Source organism: Diabrotica undecimpunctata, chromosome 3 (genome assembly GCF_040954645.1).
Source record: "Diabrotica undecimpunctata isolate CICGRU chromosome 3, icDiaUnde3, whole genome shotgun sequence".
In the NCBI taxonomy this organism is placed as follows: Eukaryota; Metazoa; Arthropoda; class Insecta; order Coleoptera; family Chrysomelidae; genus Diabrotica; species Diabrotica undecimpunctata.
In genome coordinates this window covers 102,524,017-102,549,560 of record NC_092805.1, presented here as the reverse complement: position 1 = coordinate 102,549,560, position 25,544 = coordinate 102,524,017, and the positions used below count along the sequence as shown (strand labels likewise).

Here is a 25,544-nt window from a genome sequence, read left to right as displayed (position 1 = left end):
GCTAAACTCAGTTGTATGTATGTTCGGGCAGTTTATAACATATGTAAAGAGGCGCAAAGTACAATAAAGTCAGGTCAAAACGTTTCGGAACCGTTCAAGATGACAAAGGGTCTTAAGCAGGAGTGTGACTTATCACCTACTCTACTAAAAATATACATGCAAGAGAAATTGGAATGCTGGAGAAGAAAGATACATCAACTTAAGGAACATCAGAAAGAGAAGTAGAATATAGAATACAGCAAGGACGGAAATATACTTCTTTTATAAAACCGCATCACAATGAAAACAACATTATCAATATATAGAGCAGTAGAACAATCAATGTAAAAAAAGTAAACCGAGCATACCTAATTTACTTCGGCCACATAACTAGAAGAGCGAGGACCATGGAAGTATTGATAGTGAAAGGAAAGGAAGAAGGCCGAAGACCAAGAGGAAGATCTCAAGCACGATGGGCAGACCAAACGAAAGCTCTAGTGGAAAAATCCCTACATGAAGCCGTCCATATGGCACAGGATCACAGACAATGGAGGCAGCAAGCCAATAATATTTAGAGTGTCACCCCGACCTTACAAGGGCTCAAGGGATGAGGAGGAGCACAATCAATACTAACTTATGGATCCGAATGTTGGTGAATATCAGTTAAAAACAAAAGCAAGAGATACTATAGAAATTTATATTATCAGAATTTGTTATATGGACGAAAAATGCTATTAATTATAGCTGCTTCAAAAATAAGGCGAGAAAAACTAGCATTAACATGGATCAGCGGAATAAATGTAACAATGGAGGGTAGATATATCCAAGAGAATGGAGAGAAAAAATGGAGAAAGCTGGCGATCGAAATGCGAGTAGCGGCAGAAGCTGTTTTGAATATTATTTTCAATTTGGTTTAAAATAATACACACAATATAATAATAAATATTTAATTTGGTATATATAAATAGATTTACAAATTTATAAAATTATATAAAGCATTTTTATTTGTAATTTAATTTAGTACACTTTTAAAATGTAAGTCTGACATGCTAATTCATTATAGTCAATATACACTGCACGTCAATTGAAGTTAAACATTGTAATTTTGTGCAATATTTAAAAAATAAAATCGATCATTCACATGACTTCCAATGCTTTATCAGTTATTAATTAAGAGATTGCTTATTATATTAACATAAAACACACGGATTTTTGTTTTTTATTTTATAACTTAAATAATCATAATTATTTAATTTTCGTGATACAGTATGGGGGCCTCATCTGGCCAAATATAAAGCAAGATATTTGCGATGCAAGCTCATTATCATTTTTTGATAACTCTAATTTATTTTGTGTCGTTGTATAATCCATGGTTCCAAATAGTCTTGAACATGTTTGTATATTTCATATCCGGAGAATGTGCAGGCCAATTTTGTGTTCATTATCGTCTATTAAAAGAAATTGAAAGAATATTTGTTGAAAAAATTCACAATAATCGGTAGAATAACAAGTTCGTGTATCTTTTTGTACTCCTTGACAATTTCACTAAAATTACCACGTCGAGATACCATAAAAACTTATTCCTTCCGAAACTATTATTGAACCACCGCTACTACTACTAGTACTAACTTTATTTTGCATTTAATATAAGCAGTTCTGAAATTAACTCGATGCCTCCTAAATCCTGACGTCGTAATCTGGAAAAACGTATAAGGATTTTCGTATAAAAAATTCTATACCTCTGTTAGTATCTTTCGTTCATTTTGTATGTACAATTATTGCACATACTTTTTCAGTGTTCCACTTCCATTGTCACAGTGTACAATAGATGGTAAAACATATAATACCAGCTCAAAGTAACGAAAGAGTAATCACTAACATAATCGTTGAGTATCTGTAACTACACTTAAATGGTATATTACTCTCATTCAGGAGAACCTGGTCCGTATTGTAAATTTTTGTTTTGATTTTTTTTTATTCGTGACTTATTTCATCTTATATTTTATTGTTTATTATGTGAATTGTATACAGGTTTTGTACCACTATTTTAATTTTTGTTATCAACATTTTAAATATTCTTCCATTTCTAGATACCGTTTATTTTCTATGAGAAATTGTATATGGAGAAGTAAAAAAATAGAGGTCCAAACTGTATTCATCCCCATGAATTCATTTATAATTTAGCAGCCTATGTTAACATACTATCAGGGGTCTTTGAAACATTTCGTTTAATTTAATTCTACTTATTATTTCCTCATCTGAAAAAGGCTAAGATAATCCAGGGGAATGCACATCACGCCAAGAGTTGCAGTGTTCTTCCAACAATCACCAGAACCAAATAGGAATCGAACTGGACCAAGAGAGTGTATCAAACAGAAATAAGAGCGCTCTGATGACGATGGCTTGTATCTTGACCTTAACCTCTTGCCAATTCGGTATATAATGTGTGGGTTAGTAGAGTACTGACAGGGAAGACAACTCTCACTACTCATAGGTTGTGATGCAAATTCACATAACACTATCTGGTGAGAAACTTTTACAATATGTTCTTGAACGTAATCTACGTTTGTAACAGGAAATAGGGAAGAAGTACCTACACGTTATCACACTAAGTAGGTACACCGAATGTTAGTGACGAATTGGAGAGTTTCGAGTATCGCTCCGAGAGAGATACTACGATACGCCACGCACCATCTGGGACTGAAGAAAGATATTATTGACAAAAACTGCCATAATGGACAGTGCCAGAGCTACAACGAGCCTTGGAGCGGAACAAGGAAATCAGGAAAGCTAAAAGGAGTAGCTTCATAAAATTCTGGAAAGAAATCGACCTAACGCTCACTTCGGCAAAACTACACAAATGTATGTTAATGGGTAGAGTTGACCATTATCATGTTCCTTCGCAAGACAGATAGCAGCTTCACAGACAGCGAGGAGGGAGAAACCATGCTCTTATTAGAAACACACTTATCAGGAAGAAAATCCGTGCCTGGAATAAACGAAGTGACGTACAGTCCAAATCTAAAAAGAGTCAAAACACATATGCAGCAGTAGTCAATTTGATAGGACGATAGATACCATCTAACCATAAAAATCACCAGGATAGCTGGAATGTTCCCAGCTTTCAAAGGAGACTATACCGCATAAAAGAAGAATCTTTTGACCAATTTGGGACTGGAATATATACCAAAATGAGCAGAAGGGCTAAAGTTACATTCATTCCTAAAGTGAGAAACAAGGATACAACACATTTAAAGTCCCTAAGATCTATTAGCCTCACATCACTTGCTTTAAAAATGATTAAAAAAAATTTTGCTACACAAACTTTTGCACTAGTTATGATAGATAATACTTTGAGCAAAAAAAAAAATACTATGCCCCTTTCTATATATCTAAAAGGCATTTAACCGCAGTTCACATGAAACTGAGGTGGTTGAAAGGGGTTATCTGCATACTCCCATTAAATACGTATGATATAAAGCGTATCACCACAAATTGGAAGCAAGAAGCTTAAGATAGATATAGGCGGAAAATTTTACAGCAGGCCTACGTTCAGTAGTGGACAAATATAGACTAATTGATGATTTATATATACTCTCAAACTGCTGCGCTCTAAGCAATTCTGTAGCATCTCATCTGAAAGCATACGACATAGAAAAATAGATGATTTTTCTAACATAAAGCCTCTACCTATACTAAATTTCCTAGAACTCCGTGAGCTGTTACTAATCACTTTGAAATTATTATAGAAAATCGATTTCCTATATATTATAAAAAAAAACTGACGATTATGTAAGAAGTAATACAATCAACTACCATGGCTTGATGAAAATTCATGAAGAGTACTTTTAACCATCATTGGACAACAATCAAATGAATTAACCTATGCCAGGTACAACTATCCATTTTAATTCTTCGCAAACAATTTCTTAATATTTATATCCTGCCTGGTTACTTTGTAAATTCCCAAAACTAAACTTTGTTTGATCATATTGATTTTGAAGATTCTCACTATTGTGGTTTTTTGTTTTGGAATCATCCTTTGTATCATGTGGAAACTGATATCCGCTCTGTTGATTGTTAAATTGTTTAATGGACTGAAAAGAGACTGTTGAAGATTGTATTGGATCCGGCAATCCAATTTTATGGGTAATATTGGTGGCTACAGCAACTGAAGGAGCACCATATTGAGGTTCTGGGCTCAAGTGAAATATATCAGGTACAAGGGGTTTATTGAGGGTATTAAGGGGTCTATTTTGTTCTTGAAAGTCCATATTCTTACCAGATGAGTAAGAATATACAGAATTTTGGGGGGTCGGAGGAAAAATTGGAACTTGTAATGAATCAATATCTCTATTTTCATTCATTTTCATTTGCGAATCGTATGATTCAGGAAGATTAATTGTCACTGAATGGTAGTTAATATTCTGTTGCACAATGGGTGGTTTATTTAAACTTATAGTATTATTTTCTATGACTGTCGATTTACCATCATTTTTATTTGAACTAACTGACTTCTTAATCTTGGTTGCTTTTGGTTTAGGTGAAGTTTCTTCAGATTTTGTTTTTTTGGGGTATGGTTTCTGACATATCGTTTTCTCTGTTGGCCCCTTCTTAAATCTTCTTACAGCTGTTACATTAATTTGAAGACATCTTGCAGTCAACTGAAATAAACAAACATATATAAGTTACATATCTGTTTTCTTAATAAAAAACACACTTTTATACGAGCACACTAACACACTGAACACACATTTTATTAAACACACTAGCTAACCCGGCTAACTTTGTAGCGCCTTAGAATTAAATGTGTCTAAAAAATTTGCAGAAAAAAAAACAAAAAAAAGTACTCTAAACATATTGTGTATGAAAAAGTTGAATCAATTTAATGCTTTCTGATAAACAATATTTTTTTTTTTGCGTTGCATACATATACAACGATGAGGGCTTTCCGATGCGCGAATAATCATGCGCGAAACATGTAAAGTTAATTCTGAAACTTCCAACGGTAGGCTTTGTGACTTGTTTATTGTCAATGTAAGATCCAAACGAACGGGAAGTCTTACGTTCGTTTAAAGTCAAATGGTACGTTTGTTTGAATCATCGGCAAACGCAAGATCAAGGCATCCTCCCTTTTGTATTTTTTCTAGATTATCGTTGCCTCAATGACATTATTCATTGGTCTTTTTATAGCCAGCCTCGTTCCATGACACTGTCGAAGCTGATTAATGTTATACAGCACAATGACAACAGCTCCTACTTTTAATTGTAAATTGTTAGGTGAGAGTCCATTCAATTCCAGTGGATTCAAAAACTCTGAGAATAGTTGATTAAGTGATCCTGATTTATAACTATGTCAACTGATTTAAACGAAAATAAGTTTCCTGAAAGAACATTCAGAATGGTAGAATTCAGATCATTGAAAGCTGTTTTCGAACTGGTAAGCTATTTCCCGAAAAATACACTGAATAAGCTCAGCCCAGCAAATAAATAATAATTTCTATTATATAAATAAGGGAGTTGTATTGTTTATTGTTGCCATATCATAAAAAAATAAAAATAAAAAAATTTGTTCAAATGAGCCCGTGTGTGATGTGTGTGTGTCATGTTCGTATGTCGTGCGTGCATGCATGCGTGTGTGTGCGTACATGCATGCATGCGTGTGTGTGTGTGTGAGCGCGTGCGTGCGTGTGAGTATGTGTGTGAGTGTGGGTGAGTATCTGAGCGTGTGTAAGATGATGTTTTAAAATGATGTTGTGAAATGATGTTATAAAACGATGTTGTAAAATAATATTGTTAAATGATGTTGTAAAATAATGTAAAAGATGCTGTAAAATAATGTAAAATGATATTGTAAAATCATGTTTCAAAATGATGTAAAATGATATTGCAAGATGATATTGCAAGTTGATGTTGTAAGATGATGATGTAAGACGATGTTATAAAATTATGTAAAATGATGTTAAAAGATGATCTGGTATGATGTTGTGAAATGACGTTGCAAGATGTTTTGTAGCACAATGTTGTAAGATGAGGTTTTAAGAGTATGATAAGTAGATTCTCAGACCTAATTTCATAAAAATCGGTTATATATATATATATATATATATATATATATATATATATATATATATATATATATATATATATATACAGTGACTCACAGCTTAAATGATGCAGTAGCTACTTGTGTCAGTGCATCACCTCAGTATTTATTAAAAAAAAACATACTGAAATTAAATTACTACACGTCTTTTAAAAAAGTATAAGCTATTGTTTGGGTTTCAAATATACCATACTTAAATAACAATAAATATTTATTTTTTTTATGTATGATTTTGATGTCACAGCTAAAATGATGCAAACTTTAAAACAAGAAAATTAAAAAAGAAAACTAACTCTACACATTGAAAAATGAATGCTAAAATTTTGTAGCTCCTCTTTCATTATTAGTTACAGCCTGCAGTTGTCTAGGCATTGATTCAACCAACTTTCTAGTGTCCTCTGGGGAAATTGTGTCCCAAGCATCAGTAATTTTTACTTTCAATTCATTTCTAGTTGATTTTGGCACACTATTTGTTCTATAATGTTCAATAACAAATTCAAACCAAGTACACACCTGATATGACGTGTGTTTTGGATCATTGTCCTGATAAAACCGGTAATTGTTATTAATTCCTAATTTTTGAGCCCTAGCGGCGAGATGCTGCCTTAGTATATCCAAGTACATGTATTGGTTCATATTTCCTTCAATAAAATGCATGTTACCTACTCTTGCAGATTACATACACCCCCACATCATCACTCCACCTCCACTGTGCTTCACCGTAAGTTGTATATTTTTTAATTTTAGTTCTTCATTTGGCTTTCTGCACACCAATATTTTTCCATCGGACCCAAACAAGTTTATTTTGGTTTTATCAGTAAATATTACTGAATTCCAAAAGTTCAAATCTGTGTTAATATGCTCCCTAGCGAACACCAATCTAATATGCCTATGTCTTTGACTAATAAGGATTATTTCTAGCAGTTCAACCATGTAGGTTATTATTTCGTAAAATCCGTCTAATTGTTTCAGAGTTACATTGTTTTCTAAACTGTCTTTTCACCTCATCTCGCAATTTTGGTGCATTTTTTGTAGAATTATTTGCTATTTCTCTGACAATCCAGCTTTTCTCATGTTTAGTAAAAATCTTATTTGGAGGCTGTCTTTTTGGCTATACCCATTTCTATAGTGAGTAATAATAAAACTGTTTCACTAATCGTAGTTCGGCAACCCATTCTTAAATGATTTTGTTATTTGCCGATTAAATACTTTAAAATGTCAAATTAAACATAAAAATATTCAAATTGATAAATTCTATAATGCTTGTATCTCATCTGCATCATTTTAGCTGTGACATCAAAATCATACATAAAATAATTAAATAATTAGAAGACTTATAGTAATTTAATTTCAGTCTGCAATTTTTTTCTAATAAATATTGAGCCGCTGATACAACCTAGTTTTATTGAGTAGCAACTGCATCATTTAAGCTGTGAGCCACTGTATATATATATATATATATATATATATATATATATATATAGATCCTCCAGACATTGATGCGTCCTTACACTTATGTTTTTGCATGTAATGCTGCATCCACCGCATTGTTGCGTCAATATACGGACGCAGTATTACAATCGCTTATATTTCAAAAATGGTCGTTACCAATTTCTTCTAACTGACATCAGGGGACACTCGTAATCCAAACAAAGGATGTGGCAAACTTGCATATAGTTCTGAGTTATAGCAACAAATTTATTGAGGATTTTAAGTGACGCAGCAATGGTGTTAGCATGAAATTTTTGTGTATATATTAGTTCACGATATCTCCTTCAGGAGGCGCATGAAACAATGGAGTATAATTCATTGGTGTATATTATTTTCATTCTCTCGATTATTCTGCGTCATTTCAATTTGGCAACATTGCTAACCGTCTGAAATACCATAAAATATATAGATGTTTTGTATTGGAGTAATAGTAACATGTAGGTAATAGAGTTTAAGTTGTAAATATATTATTTTTACGATATTACTTTGATGACATTTCATATTTAAGCTTTTTACTAAAATTCATCCTTTAAAAATGTTTATAGCAACATTCATCTAGAAGTTGTGGTACTTTACTCTTGCACTTTTGTTTTTTATGATTTTTCAAGAATGTATATTTCCGACATGTGCACGGCTAGTCTTGCAAACAACTTTTATTCGAAAAGCCTTTCGATATTGTAAAAGAACAAATTCAGATTCGGGGTGGTTAATTAGTGATAAATTTAAATACAGGGACAGACTTTTAGACGTTTTTCAAAAACTAGATACTAATATCTTTTTGTGCATGATAAACCTGATTGTCGACGACAACCCATTTTGTATTTGAACGGTCCGCCACTGCAGCCCAGCCAGCCAGCTAGTCGGTACAGACGACAGATAACAGAATGACATTCCATCACCAGCCGTTGAGAAGCATAGAACTATTTGTTATTGTTTTCATATTTTTGTGCAAATTCATAAATAAATGCAGTATTTTAGACTATTAATTAATTTCAATGAATACAGTCCACTACAACAATAAACATTGGTCCTTCGAGCCGGATATTTGTGATAAAATCAGTGCTAAAAGTGATTCACAGTTAACGGTCAAGTGAAAGAACACGTGGGATTGCCGAACAATATACAGCCAAAAATACCGGTGAGTTCCCATCTGATTCCTATACCTATTTATACTGTTTTTGTTTGTGTAAGTTGCATAAAACTATTTACAATCTATATATCTATTTAAATTCAATTCGAATCTATTTGATTAATAAACAATGTCGGACGAACACTTAAAAAGATTAATTAGAAAACGTGCTGGTCATAAAGCTTCATTTACAATTTTCTCCAAATTTCTAGAGTCTATTAAATGCAAATTAGAATTACATGATGTTGAAAAAATCGAACTAAGTGACAGAATAAATAAACTAGAAAATACATTTTTAGAAATTAAAATTATCCAATCAGAAATAGAAGAATTGGCAGACGATCCCGAACCACACTTTGTGATAAGGGAAGAACTTGAAAACAATTTTTATTCACTATCTCGGCTAATGCCAAAGCATTGTTAAATAAATTCATTTCGGATATTGATGATAAAAAGTCGGTGACAAGCGAGCATACAAACAATAACACTTCTATTTCTGACGGGGCTTATCGTTTACAAGGTGTAAAACTGCCAACAATACAAATTCCAAAGTTCGACGGCACATACGAATTTTGGCTAGAATTTCGAGACACTTTTGAGTCAGTCATTCATACAAATGATAGTATTACAAATATTCAGAAGTATCATTATCTTCGGGCATCATTACAAGAAAATGCCGCCGCAGTCATAAAACCTATCGAATTTTCCGCAAACGGGTACAATTTGGCATGGGACTCTGTATGTGATCGATACAATAATAAAAAACTCTTAATACACAATCACATTAAAGCTTTATTTTCATTGGAATCTATTCACAAAGAATCTTTTGTAAAATTTCGTAAATTAGTAGATGATTTTTCAAAACATTTAAAGTCACTTCAACAATTAAATCAGCCGTGTGAACAATGGGATGCCTTACTTATATTCATTATAACATCAAAACTAGACGAAACTACTATTAGGGAATGGGAAAAGCATATTGCTACTCAAACGGAACTACCAACTTTATCCGATCTAAAAGGATTTTTAAAATCAAGAGCAGATTTTCTAGAGGCAATTGAAATGAACATTGAAACAAAAAATAAAAGTAAGGAGAACAGGACGACTAGGGGATTCTTAGCAACAAAAAAAAACTATACATGCGTCTCTTGTCAAGGCGACCATAGCATTTACACTTGCGAAACATTTTTAAATTATCCAATAAACGAAAGGTGGAATTTTATTAGATCAAAATCATTGTGTACAAACTGCTTGCGATCGGGTCACTCCAATAAACAGTGCAAACTCGGGCCATGTCGCAAGTGCAAAGCACGTCACAACTCACTTTTACACAATAATACAAATGATAGGAGCATCATTATAAGCCAAAATAATTCGGGCACGTTCAATAGAAATTCGAATATATCCAATAGCAGTATTAATACAAATCCATCACAAAGTACAAGTGAGCCAATAAATCCAGGAACAAGTAACAATACATTTTGTGGTAACAGCATGCTTTCTTGTTCTGATACAGGCTATGTTTTTCTCTCAACAGCAATCTTAAGTGTTAAAGATATGAATGGTAAAATGCAAAGGGCTCGTGCACTATTGGATTGCGGGTCTCAATCTTCATTTATCACAACAAACATGTGTAACAAACTAGGAATCAAACCACAAGATGTCAGCTTAAATCTTTTGGGCATAGGCAACAAACTATCAACTATTACAGGTCAATGTCAGTTAGAGATTTGCACATCTAATAATAAATTTGTAAAAATAATCAACTGTTTTGTATTGCCAAAAATAACAAATATTCTTCCTCATACAAACATTGATGTAAGCGCTATAAACATTCCTAATACAATTCGGTTAGCAGATCCTAATTTTGGCAATCCTGGATCTATTGACATTCTTATCGGCGCAGATATTTTTTGGCATTTGATTTGTAAAGGTCGCATATCTTTAGATCAAGGTCCTATTTTAACAGAAACAATATTTGTGTTCACGCCTCTATCTAATTCAAGTTTATTGTATGCATTTTTACAATCCGGCAACATAGTGGCGTAGGGAGATATATTGTGCCATATGTGAAGATAAGGCGAGTCCCTTAAGGCACCCCAAAGAAGACGGTACTCAAGTACGAGACGGGATCGGTGAAAGAGCATTCAGAGCGAGCGGACATAATACTTAATAAGCGTTTATATATTGTATTGTGTAATTCAAAATAAAGTCAGTTTTGTTTTCGCACGGAGTTTGATTATTAACCAGCGGCACAAGCGAAGTGCATATCAAGCAAATCCATGGTCTATTCGAGCCGAATCATCAAATTTTTGTGTTGAAACAGTGTAAATTCACCGAATTCCGAACTCATATTTGTGTCATCAAATTAGCGGGCGAAATAGTGCATTCATAGTGGCCCGAGCGCGTTATAGACTGTCGAACGTTAATCTTAAGACAGTTACATAATTGGACAACTGTGGGTTTAAAATCTGTGAAGACCTATTATACGAGTTGGGGCATATCCTTGGCGCCAGGAGGCTAGGGCTGTTAGAATAAACATACAATATTTTGGTGAGCATTATCCATTTCACATTCCCTTATTTATCAGTCTTTGTACCTTTATTCTGCACATGTGATAATTCTGAGAACGTTAGGGTCGAATATCAAGCGATTTATATTCTGTTTCTGTTTACTGTTTAATTCATTATAAAATTATGGAGAATTTAAAGCGAAAAAGGGGCGGTTTTAAATGCAAACTCACAATATTTTCGAAATTTATATTAGCGTTAAATGATAAAATAACTAAGGGTGAAACGATTTCAGATTTAGAAGTATTACAGGCTATTGAAATGGTAAATAATATAGAACATTTACAGGGCGAATTCGATGAAGTTCAGGGGCAAATAGAAAATACGGTTCAATTTGAATTATTAGAGGATGAATATACGGAGCGCGAAGAATTCTATAACAAATATTATTCACAATTAGCGGTAGCGCGAAAAATCATTCGCGATAATCAACAAGTAGCTTGCATAGAAAGCGATAAAGCAAGTGAGCGCTCTAAGAATTCATATACAGGGCATTGTATTGAGCTTAAACCTATCGAGTTACCAAAATTTGATGGTAATTATAATAATTGGTTAGATTTTGCAGATCTTTTTGAATCTTTAGTTAACAGAAATGAGTACTTAGACAATATAAGGCGTTTTCATTATTTACGAAGTTCATTACAGGGCGGTGCGGCGCAGGTCATACGAACATTAGAGTTTACCGCCGAAAACTATGCAGTTGCGTGGAAATTAATTAGGGAAAGGTACGATAATAAGAGATTATTAATTTCCAATCATGTTAATGCCTTATTTAATATAGAGCCAATACATAAAGAGTCATCTAATAGATTGCGGCAATTAGTTGACATTTTTTCGAAGCATTTATACGCGTTAAAGCAGCTAGGGCTACCTACTGATTCGTGGGACATACTCCTTATTCATATTATTTCTTGTAAGTTCGATACATCGACTTTACGCGCATGGGAGAATAGCAAAACACATAATGAAATTCCTAGTTTTGATGATTTTAAAACGTTTTTAAAATCAAGGGCGGACCTCTTAGAATCCCTTGAGGTAAATCAAGCTGAAAAACAAAATACACGGAATATTTCTCAGGCGGGCGCATATTCACGGAATACGAAATATTCACATAACATTCGCGGTCTATATTCATCACAGGGAACTTTAAATAAATCGGATAATAGACAGTGTTGCCCTATTTGCAAAAGGGAACACACCATTTATCAATGCGGCGAATTTTCAAAACTTTCATCTAGGGACAGGTTTAATAAAGTAAGACAGGTCAATCTTTGCACGAATTGTCTTAAACCTGGACATTTCTATAAGCGGTGTAGACAATCAACATGCAAGAAATGCGCGTCAAAACACCATACGTTATTGCATCCAGATAGATCAAGCGAACAGAACGCAGCTTTAGTTCATCAACCGGTAGAAAACGCGAGCGATATACGATCTGCAGATAATATACTAGGTAGTTTAAACACTACCAATTTGTCAGTTTCGGCAGTTAGCGCTGCAGATCAAACTATACTGTCCACAGTATTAGTTAATATTTTTGACGGCCAAGGTAAGGCATACATAGTGCGAGCTTTGTTAGATTGCGGTTCACAAAGCTCATTCATAACCGAAAATTTATGCGATAAACTTAGATTAAAAACGACAAGCGCGAACATATCAGTCATGGGCATAAATAATACTGCATCTCCCGTTCGATTCAAATGCGAAATAAATATACAGTCGCGTAGCGATATAACTTTTCATAAAACTTTAAATTGTTTCGTAATACCAGAAATTACGGGGTGCGTGCCGGCATCTGAATTAAACATTAGCGATTTGCACATACCTAAACATTTAAAATTAGCGGATAATCATTTTCATAAACCACAAAAGGTCGAATTGTTGCTAGGAAGTGATCTATTTTGGCAAATACTGGGCGCAAACAGAATTAGTTTAGGTAAAAATAAACCATTCATGCAAGAAACAATGTTTGGCTGGATCATAGCAGGGCCGTATATCAGCCAAAACAAAGCATCAGAAAAGCGACTAACTAAGTGTAATTTCACAAACACAATCGAAGTTACAGAACAGCTAAGTAAGTTCTGGGAACTTGAAGAGGTTTTCAATGGAAAACCTGCACTCTCGGGCGAAGAAATTGCATGCGAAAAACATTTCGAAGATACGGTGAAACGCGACGCGACAGGCAAATTCATAGTATCATTGCCATTCAAGGAATCGATAAATTCACTCGGTGATTCATTTCGTCAAGCAAAAAATAGATTTTTAAATCTCGAGCGTAAGTTGAATAAAGATGCCAATCTTAAAACTCTTTATAGCGAATTCATCCAGGAATATAAAGAATTAGGACATATGAAAGGTTTATACAGAATTACGGAAGCGGCAACAGACTTTAGGGTAAATACTACATTTTATTTTATGCCACATCATCCAGTATTAAAGGAAAATTCTTTGACGACACGTTTGCGCGTTGTGTTCGATTGTAGTGCGCCAACTACAAACGGCATTTCATTAAATAGTATTCAAATGGCCGGACCAACCTTACAAAATGATTTACTCTCCATTTTATTGCATTTTAGAACACACTTATATGTAGTTAGTGCGGATATAGAAAAAATGTACCGTCAGGTATTGGTTGCAGATGATCAAAAATCCTTACAATGTATCTTATGGCGAAATAATCCGGAAGAACCGATTGAAATATTTCAGTTACAAACAGTTACGTACGGTATGAAATGCTCTTCTTACTTAGCGATTAAATGTCTAATGACATTGGCAGAGGAGCAAGAAGCTAAAAATCCTAACATTGCTAGCATTATTAAATCCGATTTTTATGTGGACGACCTTTTGACAGGTTTTGATTCAAAACAGAAAGCGCGCGAAGCATGTAAACAACTTTTTGAGGTCCTCAAAGGCGGAGGATTTACATTGCGTAAATTCTATTCAAATGATCCTGAAATATTAAGAGATATACCGGATAATTCAACTACGGGTTCCGTTATTCAATTCGGTGAAAACGAGAAGGCGAAAACTTTGGGATTATTGTACTCACCGCAATCAGATACTATGTTTTATAGCATAAGTTCATCTCTAGGCCATATAATCACAAAGCGAACTTTATTATCGGACATAGCTCAAATTTTTGATCCCTTGGGTCTATTAAGTGCGTGTACCATCATAGCGAAAATTATGTTACAACAACTATGGCTCGAGCGTCTTTCATGGGATGATCCCATACCGGAGCATTTAGCAAATAATTATTTACAGTTTAGGAATAAATTAGGAAGCTTAAACAATTTAAAAATACCTCGGCATGTTATATGTTTTAGTAAAGTCAAACTAGAACTTCATGGATTTTGCGACTCCTCAGAAAAGGCGTACGGTGCTTGCATATTCATTAAATCTACCGATTCGTTAGGCAGGTCGTATTCATTCTTATTATGTGCAAAAAGCAAGGTTGCGCCCTTAAAGCCAGTTACCTTGCCGCGTTTAGAGCTCTGTGGAGCAGTAATTTTATCGCGTTTGACCAATAAGGTCAAAAATTCATTAAATGTGCAATTCGATACGTGTTACCTCTGGACAGATTCATCGATAGTACTTAGTTGGTTGAAAACAGCAGCCAATGCATTGAAGACGTTTGTTAGTAACCGCGTAGCAGAGATCCAGGAAACCACTTCGTTTGCGCAGTGGCGTCATGTGCCAGGCAAGGATAATCCTGCAGATCTAGTGTCCAGAGGCGTGGAACCAGATAAAATAATGGAGTGCAACTTATGGTGGCATGGACCGGAGTGGATCATGCAAGATTCAGATAAATGGCCAAATTTACAAGTTGTCCCCACTGAAACAAGCGAAACGAGGAAAAACATAAAGGTTTTTACGAATAAACTTGATGAAACACAGAATACGGAAGTATTTTCATTTGAGCGCTTCTCTAATATTTTACGTTTAAAAAGAACCGCTGCATATGTGTTCAGATTCATCCGCATGTGTAAAAATAAGGAAAGAACTTCTGAACCCCTTTCTTTGGATGAAATACATTCTGCATTTAATCGTATTCTAAAACTGTGTCAATCACAGTCATTTTCTAATGAAATAAAGCATTTGAACCAAAAACCAAAAAATCTTTAGATAAAAACAGCAAACTTATAAATTTATCTCCATTTCTTGATGATCAGGGCATCATGAGAGTAGGCGGGCGTTTAAAGCATTCCGAGTTTACGTATGACAAAAAACATCCCATCATTTTAGCGGCAGATCATATAGTTACGTCGTTAATATTTAATCATTTTCACAAGGATCTTATGCATGCTGGTCCTCAACTTTTACTTGCAACTATAAGAGAAACTTTCTGGCCGTTATCAGGAAGAAATTTAGCGCGACGTACCGTACACAAATGTGTAAAATGTTTTAGATTAAAATCTAAATCCATTCAGCCAATAATGGGTGACCTACCTGCCCAGCGTCTCGCAGGTGGCCCACCATTTATTGTAACAGGTGTTGATTATGCGGGCCCTTTCTTAATTCGCGATAGAAAGGGTCGAGGTTGTAAACTAATAAAGAGTTACATGTGTCTTTTTATTTGTTTTTGTACGAAGGCCATACATTTAGAATTAGTTACAGAACTGTCTAAGGAATCATTTCTGTTGGCCTTTAAAAGATTTATTGCGCGAAGAGGCAAGCCTCAAAAGATGGTTTCCGACAATGGAACCAATTTTATAGCAGCTAGTTCGGAGTTAAAATTGTTAAGAAAATTTTTAGAGCAGCACACTCCCGCGATAAGAGAATCCTTGCTAAAGAATAATATTTCGTGGTCCTTCATACCTCCCTATTCTCCACATTTTGGCGGACTGTGGGAAAGCGGAGTAAGAACAGTTAAGCATCATTTGCATAGGGTTTTGGGAAACGCGCACTTAACGTTCGAGGAATTTTATTCGTTGCTTGTGCAGATTGAAGCTATAATAAATTCCCGACCGATTCATCCTTTATCCTGTGATCCAAATGATCTCTCCCCATTAACCCCTGCACATTTTCTCATCGGAAGACCACTTATTACCAATCCAGATCCAGATTTGCGTCATGTTCCAGTTAATCGGCTCTCAAAATTCCAGCATATTCAGCAGCTTTCTCAGCATATATGGGAACGATGGAACAAAGAATACATCTCCGAACTACAAAAACGCACGAAATGGACTACTACTAACGGTGAAGTTGCGGAAAACACGTTAGTGCTCATAAAAGAGGACAATTTACCTCCATTAAGGTGGAAGTTAGGTCGCGTGATCGAACTTTTACGCGGCAGTGATGGTGTAGCCAGAGTTTTTAGGATAAAGACAGACAATGGTATCATAACTCGTTCTTTTTCCAAGGTGTGTCCGCTACCCGTTTCGGACTAAGTGTAGTTTAAACATTTGAACATTTAGCGTTAGCAGACGATTTTGTTGGCAGTGTTTGCCAAGGCGGGGGCCATGTTCACGCCTCTATCTAATTCAAGTTTATTGTATGCATTTTTACAATCCGGCAACATAGTGGCGTAGGGAGATATATTGTGCCATATGTGAAGATAAGGCGAGTCCCTTAAGGCACCCCAAAGAAGACGGTACTCAAGTACGAGACGGGATCGGTGAAAGAGCATTCAGAGCGAGCGGACATAATACTTAATAAGCGTTTATATATTGTATTGTGTAATTCAAAATAAAGTCAGTTTTGTTTTCGCACGGAGTTTGATTATTAACCAGCGGCACAAGCGAAGTGCATATCAAGCAAATCCAATTTGGGTGGATAATTTCTGGCCCGCTGGGATCGGTTCCCCACAATACAATATCTTGCAATCTTAGCACAAATCTGGAACTAACTAAACTTCTTCAGCAATTTTGGGAAGTAGAGGAATTGCCAAATATTCCTCATCTATCTGAAGAAGAGCAATTGTGCGAGGACAATTTTCAAAAAACTACTACACGTGATCCAAATGGTAGATTCATAGTTATGATGCCATTAAAACAATATCCGCATGTGTTGGGTGATTCAAGGATACAAGCTGAAAGAAGATTTCATCATCTAGAAAAAAGATTAGCACAAAACAATCCTCTTCGCGAACAATATATACAATTCATGCGCGAATATCAGGAGCTAAACCACATGTCGTTAGCAGATATCTCTGAAAACTCTACTGTCGAGTACTACATGCCACATCATGGTGTCCTAAAGGAGGACAGTCTTACAACAAAACTTCGTGTCGTGTTTGACGCATCTTCACCAACAAGCAACGAGTTATCATTAAACAATATTCAATGCGTCGGACCCAGTATACAACAAGATCTATTCTCAATTCTCATCCGATTCAGAAAACACAAATTCATCATAAGCTCAGACGTAACCAAAATGTACAGGCAGGTGTTAATTCATCCCAGCCAACGCAGTCTTCAAAAAATAGTCTGGAGGGAAAGTCCTTCAGATCCATTACAACATTTTGCTTTAAATACGGTTACTTATGGCCAAGCATCAGCTAGTTTTCTTGCTATCCGATGCCTTTTCGAGTTAGCTAACGAATGCCAATTGTCGCAACCAGAAATCGCGAAGATATTACGTCAGGATTTCTACGTAGATGACTTGTTAACCGGTGCGGATACTATTACTGAAGCTTCGAACATTTGCCGTGAAGTCTCACGTATTTTACTTACAGGTTGTTTTCCACTCAGAAAATGGATTTCAAATGACCCAAGAGTTTTAGAAAGGGTAAATAATCAAGATGATTCCTTTGGAATTCTAATCCTCTCTAAAGATGGAGTCACAAAAACTTTAGGACTTATTTGGTCATCCCAACGTGATTCACTATTATACAATGTACAATATAACAATTACAAGGAAACTTGTACCAAAAGAGATGTTCTTTCTTTAATTGCAAGAATATACGATCCACTAGGCTTAGTAGGTCCTTGTATCATACTTGCGAAGATTCTAATGCAAAGGCTATGGACTGAAAAACTGAATTGGGATGAAAAATTAAGCGGTTCATCACTAAATACTTGGAATAGATTGAAAAATGATCTTGCCAATCTGAAACAATTAAGTATACCACGTCATGCAGTGTGCAATAATGCTAAAGATATAGAAATACACGGTTTTTCGGACGCATCACAACAAGCCTACGGTGCTTGTATCTATTTAAGAAGTACTGATGACAAGGGAAATATCTCGGTTAAAATTCTATGTGCTAAATCAAAGGTTGCCCCTATCAAAACTCTAAGCATTCCACGCCTAGAGCTTTGCGCAGCTGTATTACTTTCACGTCTTTTAACTAAGGTAATTGAATCCATTAATATAGACCTCAATAAATGTTATTTATGGTTAGATTCCACAATAACCCTTGCTTAGATCAATACTTCTCCTAACAATCTTCAAACCTTCGTAGCTAACAGAGTCTCCGAAATTCAGGTCTTAACAAAGTCCTATACATGGAAGTATGTACCCACACAAGATAATCCTGCAGACCATCTATCAAGGGGATTATCTCCTTCTCAAATACTAAATTCTTCACTATGGTGGGACGGTCCGTCATGGTTGTCTTTAAGGGAAGAATTTTGGCCCCTTTTAAATCCAAAGGTAGACATTCTACCCGAAATAAAATCTCAAACTATTCTCAATTTTGTTTCCTATTCTCAGCAAGAACAATGGTTTCCATTCAAGGCCTTTTCACAATATTCGCGTTTACTGCGCGCATTTGCATACATCCTTAGATTTAAAAATAATTTATTAACACCCAAAATTCTTAGAGAGTGTGGCTCTCTAACATTAACCAATATTAATGACGCTCGTCGTTACTTATTGAAGATCATACAACTACACTCTTTTCGCGAAGAGTATGATCAGCTGTCAAAACAAAAAAGCGTTAGTTCCAACAGCAAGCTCTTCTCTTTAAACCCATTTATTGACCAGGATGGTTTAATACGTGTTGGTGGTCGCTTGGCTAACTCGGATTTTCTATATGACAAAAAACATCCCATTGTCTTGGATTCAAAACATCATTTCACGATATTATTTTTCCGTCATGAACACCTGCGTCTATATCATGCAGGCCCTCAGCTGCTTCTATCTACTATTCGGGAGACATATTGGCCTATATCAGGCAGAAACCTATCTAGGTTGACTGTTAAACAATGTACTACTTGTTTACGATTTAATCCTAAACCTATACAACCAATCATGGGTGATTTACCACGTGACCGATTACTGTACACATTTCCCTTTGCCATCACTGGTATTGACTACGCCGGTCCGTTTTTGTATAAAAATAAGGGCAGAGGTGCCAAATTAAATAAATGCTATATTTCATTATTCATATGTTTTGCTACAAAGGCGATTCATCTTGAGCTCGTAACCGATTTGAGCACTCAAACATTCATGCTTGCCTTGCGCCGCTTTATCGCTCGTAGAGGAAAGCCAGCCAAATTGTACTCAGATAATGGTAGAAACTTCGTAGGTGCCATGTCTGAACTTAAAAGATTTTTAAAAATTAACAATGCACACATACAAGATTCATGTACACATGAGGGTATTGAATAGCATTTAATTCCGCCATATTCTCCACATTTCGGGGGACTCTGGGAATCCGGAGTAAAATCTTGTAAATTTCACTTAAAACGTTCACTTAAAAATACAAATCTTACATTTGAGGAGTTTGCAACAATACTATCACAAATAGAAGCAGTACTCAACTCCAGACCTTTGTGTCCTATTAGTCCTGATCCTAATGATTTAACACCACTCTGTCCCGCTCATTTCCTCATCGGTAGAATGCCAACGCTAGCTCCAGAACCAGATCTACTCCAAGAGATTCCACAACGACTCAATAGATTTCAACGCATCCAACAAATTTTCCAAAGTTTCTGGAAGAGATGGTCTTCCGAATACGTCGTCGAGCTACAGAGACGTTCTAAGTGGCAAATATCCAAGGGAGAATTAGTAGAAGGAACTTTAGTCCTTATCAAAGATGACTGTCTGCCACCAGCAAAGTGGAAACTAGGCAGAATAACTCACATACATGACGGATCGCAGAATACCGCTAGAGTTGCAAAAATAAAGACTCAAGAAGGTATCATCACGAGGTCATTCTCCAAAATATGTCGTCTCCTTCCATTAAATTGAAAGATTCAGGATCTTTCAAGGCCGGGAGTATGTCGACGACAACCCATTTTGTATTTGAACGGTCCGCCACTGCAGCCCAGCCAGCCAGCTAGTCGGTACAGACGACAGATGACAGAATGACATTCCATCACCAGCCGTTGAGAAGCATAGAACTATTTGTTATTGTTTTCATATTTTTGTGCAAATTCATAAATAAATGCAGTATTTTAGACTATTAATTAATTTCAATGAATACAGTCCACTACAACAATAAACACTGATGATGAAAGTCGCATAACCTACCCACCTTGAAGCGATGTCAGGTACATCACGGGTCAACATCAGATTTTTTAACATTTTAATAGATATAGGTGTTAGAAGTTATCTTTTATTTTATGAGTAGAGAATTGAAAAAAGTACGATAGTTAAACAATCTCTTCGAAACAAAATTAAATACTTCCAAAATGTGTATTTTTATACAATTATTTATATTTAATTTAAACACGAATGCACAAGTTTAAATGGATTTACTTACGTTACTTAATTTAACACAAAGATTGTTTTATTGAGTTTTCTTTATACAGTATCAATTAATCTCAAGGCTGAAAACTGAACATGTCAAGAAGAGAATTTTAAATCTGTTAAAAGATGAATGGTCCATACTAAATCATAAAATCACTAAAGGGACATCTCTGAAGAATAAAATGATAGGTTGGTGTACACTCACGATTACTACTGATGCAGTAATAATAGCACAGCCCCACAAAATAAAAAAAGTGTCTACAACGCATTACGCTAGTGTATTTCGATGTATTTTTGTGCGTATTTGTTAAATATTTACCAGTAGATCCTCAGTTAAGGAAAGTTTCTTTAGTGACAAAGAAAGATTTATTGATTTGTAAATTCCGAGCTGTCTATTTAAAAACTTATAGAGAAAAACACCTTATCAATGTCTGCTCTCGAAAAACGAGAGAGCTTACTAAATCGTGGATAGAAATACAGACTTTACAACCAATAATCAAAGATTTATATGAATAGAACGTTTCTATTCTCTCACTTTTTATTTTTAATACTCTACTTTTATTTCAAAAGTTGCAACACTGATAATTGTTAATAGCTTTTATTAAAAAGGTTTTCCGATGCAACATAATTTACATTATATCTTTTTTGAGAAATATGAATATTTTGTCTGCCCTAGCGACTCAAAATAGATTAATTTACGATTGCATAATCGATTTTTTGACCAAATGTAATATTTTTCTTAAGTTAAAAAAAATTGTTTTTACTTTTTACCTTTGTTTTCTCTCCTCTATATGTTTAATCCTATTTACCGTGGCCTAGTTCTCCTGTGTATGTTATATATTATAATGTCCTGATGGGCCCCTGGACGTGAAGCGAGTGACCCATGTTAATTGTATGTGTTTATGGATATATATATATATATATATATATATATATATATATATATATATATATGTATATATATATATATATATATATATATATATATATTTTTCTCTTCTTTTTGTTAAATGTTGTACTGATTTCCCAACTTTAAATTTATCTATTTTAGTCTTTTAGTCTATTCGATTGCAAATTACTCACAAACTTTTTACTGCGCCTAATGAGATTAAAAGATCATGTAACTGGCTGTATGGCAAACTGCCGAAGCCATATAAAAAAAAAGAGTATTTTGGAATTTCTATAATAGAGTTATTAGTTTTGACACCATTATTAAAATATTAGTATATCATGCAATACTGAAATGTGCTTAAAAAATTAGGAACATTCTGTATAGTGCGTTAGTATTTGCTGCATATTTTGATTAAACTTATATTCAAAACTATCACTTTCTGACATATTTTTCTTAAATTCTTTCTTTCATATCTTTAATTCTCATTTTAAATTAGTGATATTCCTGTGAGTCAATAATTTTCATGAATAACACTATATAAGTTTTCACTATTTTATCAGTTTTTCCTGATTTACGATTTCTTTTCGTTTTGTCATTATGGAGTACTGTACCTTGCTTCATTTACAAAATGATGCTACTCATTATCTAGTAGACAACCTTGAAAATATAAGATGGCCTATTTTACGCAGACATATTTTCACAGAGTACAAATAGTATTTAGGATCACATCAAAATGAATGATAAACTGAACCGAGGTATTTAATAATGGCAACGTTGCGGATGCATGAACAGCTTTCCTATGAACAAAAATACCCGTTGCGGACACAGAAATGTCGGCGTACTATAATATGGTATATTGGGACGTTCCAACGATGGCAAAATATGTGGATGCAAAATTGCTATCTTAGTGAAAGTAAAAAGCATCTTCTTTATTCGTAAAGTATATAGAAAACTAAGTTGACACCGAAGTAGCCATTGTTGCAAGATAGTCAACAACAGTCTAAAATTTAGATATATTTCAATTTTTCGAGTGGACGCACAAACATACCTATAATAAAATGATGCAGCAATGATGGTAAGATTTATATATATATATATATATATATATATATATATATATATATATATATATATATTTGTGGTATATTTCAGATTCTGTCAGTCTGGAATTAAAACAATTCTATTTTTTTGTCACACTTTTCGCTTTAGTTTTCAAAGACTATAATTTCATCTAGAATTGTTTGTTGTTCTTCCATACTGTCGATATTTTCTAATACACTATCACTGAGCTCGCATTCGTTAACACTGTTGTCACTCTCTTCTAAAATTCTACATAATTCCTCTTCAGTATAATAATTGTCACGGAATTTTCTATAAAATGCACACAAATACAATATTTGGCTGGCAGAAGAAAGAAATATAATCATATGATTTCAAACCATGAGGCATAATAGAGGTACCCCAAGTAATTAATTTCAATTTTAGTAGAAAATTTAAATTATATACAGAGATAGAAAGGTTTACGGTGATATGCGTATCAGCTTAAAAAGAAGACGTTAATCAATGTGTCCTGACTGTTCTTACAGATGGTGCAGACACACTTACTCTAACATGGGCATCTGCATGAAAATTACAAGTGACACAACAGAATGGAAAGATCATTTTTGGACATAACATTGAGGAGGGTTAGAAACAAAGAAATTTGTAGAAGTTGTGTGGATGACCTTATAAAATTCATAGCTAAAATTAAATAGGAGTGGGCAGGACATATCCCTAGAGTGAAAGATAATAGATAAAATCTTGGAGTGGGGACTAAGAGTGGAACAAAGAAAGATCACCCATGAGATATACTGATGACATAGAGGGTATGCACCAACTTGATTGCGACCACAAAAGACAGATCTGAATGGAAGTTTTTTTAGAAGGAATATGTTTAACATTGGATGACTGTTGGCTGATAATGAGATATACCAAAAAGGAAATAGGGTAGTTCTTAAAACTAATACATTAAATAAAGGTGATTTAATTGTCTCACATATTATACTCTCTGGAATTGTGGGTACACAAGACATAATGGGTCTGAAGTTATTTACATTACTCTTGTTACCATATTAAAAAATATGAGTAATAAATCTGGATTTTCACAAAATTGGACAATTTAGGACATGAATTGTTGTGCAATATTTAAAACCCACAGAAAATCAACCTTTACCTTCTTATCCACTACATGTGTCTTGCTTACATTACCATATACTTGAATTCTCTTAGCCTACTAGCCTATTTTATTAAACACTTTTGCAAGACATTTCAGTAACAAATGACAAATTAGGTAAGAGCTTTTGACCAGAAAACTTTTATTTATAATCATATATGGTTATTCCCATATAAAATATAAATTTGAAACTATTCGAAATGTAATGATAAACTTTCTAGTGAATAGCTTGCTACAAATACTTACAATATGTGGATTCTTATTTGGAAAATGTTTCTCAAAGAATTCAAAGGCGTTTTTGATAAAAATTTGTGCTGTTTTGTTCCCTTGTAGAATCAGATACTTTTTGTTTTGTCCAATTGAATTCTAAAACATGAAATCATGATAATTTACTACAGACATGTTATAACCAACATACATTAAGAGATGCAGCAGTAACTTTTCCAAACTCTATCATGTGTTGTTCCAGAGTGGGCTCCTTTGGGGGAGGATCATGTATTTTTGTTTTTCTACATGCCATATCCAGTTGGGTAGAACTTCAATTCTTTGTTACTTGCTAACAAAAGAAATAATTTCAGCTGAATTTACTACTCATTTTAGTAAATCTAGTTATAAGTTGTGATATTAAGGATCTAAACATAACCTAACTATCCTAACACCAATTTACAAACACAAACACAAACAGACACAGGCCACAGGCTCACAGGCATCAAATAAAACGTCAAATTGAAGTTATCTTCATCATCATAATGTCCTCCTAATATATAGACAACCAAAAATGTTGCAAAACAGCAACTACCCTGTGTTTTTATATAAACTTCAAAAGTAGATTATTTGGTAAGTTTATTTGCAAAACATAAATAATATATTTTTATATACAAATTAAACAATATCATTTTTTACTATTTGTAACCGCCATTGCTCTATTAAACTTTTTGCAAATCTTCCAGGTATGTGTTGAACTTTGCTTTTAACCACAGCCGCCTAAAGTTACTTTTAACCCATTTCATCCCACGACATTTTTTTTTTGATAATACAAGATTTTTTTTAAATGTCCTTGTTGGATATGGGTTAAATGTTAAATAGTAACAATTTATTGTTATTTGACAAAGAAAATTTTTAGCAAAAAATAGGTGTACTCATACGTGTACAATGGGCTGATCGGAAGTCAAAAATGTAAAACATTGTGTAAAAATGAAAATATTTTATTTTCTTACAATATAGGTACCTACATACATGGGTATAATCTAACTAGTATGAAATTGTACAAAACAACCACGTTCAATACACAGAGTAACTTCACACTTTATGCAAATCCAACGTACTCTTTGATGGCATAAGCGACATCGAAGTTGTTTGCCTATTTTCTTTGGAAAATGACCGCTTCCATCCATTTTTAGACTAATTGGTACAGATCCTGCCAGTCGTTTTCTAGAATAAGTAGATCCATTTCTTTATTTTCAGCAAATATTTGTAACCCCCACGAGTTACCAAGAGCTGAGTTAAGCATGTTTTTTTAAAAATGG

At 34.3% G+C, this 25,544-nt stretch overlaps 1 protein-coding gene across 1 annotated transcript; it reads right to left on the bottom strand.

Annotated features, from left to right (window-relative positions):
• Window positions 1–912: 912 nt before the first annotated feature.
• Window positions 913–24,711, bottom strand: LOC140437109 (uncharacterized). The gene is made up of 3 exons (XM_072526432.1): window positions 24,437–24,711; window positions 24,265–24,384; window positions 913–4,643 (listed from the first exon to the last, which is right to left on the bottom strand). Exons 1-3 carry the CDS (start codon window positions 24,536–24,538, stop codon window positions 3,909–3,911), a joined length of 957 nt encoding a protein of 318 aa, XP_072382533.1. The 5' UTR covers window positions 24,539–24,711; the 3' UTR covers window positions 913–3,908.
• Between the last annotated feature and the right edge of the window lie 833 nt (window positions 24,712–25,544).

What these genes read in the sequence shown, in the direction of transcription:
- LOC140437109 (XM_072526432.1), bottom strand. Translation starts at nt 24,538, where the DNA reads ATGGCATGTAGAAAAACAAAAATACATGATCCTCCCCCAAAGGAGCCC. An exon ending in TTACTGCTGCATCTCTTAAT is followed by an intron (nt 24,385 to 24,436) that starts GTATGTTGGTTA and finishes TTCATGTTTTAG; the next exon opens with AATTCAATTGGACAAAACAA. An exon ending in CAAATAAGAATCCACATATT is followed by an intron (nt 4,644 to 24,264) that starts GTAAGTATTTGT and finishes TGTTTATTTCAG; the next exon opens with TTGACTGCAAGATGTCTTCA.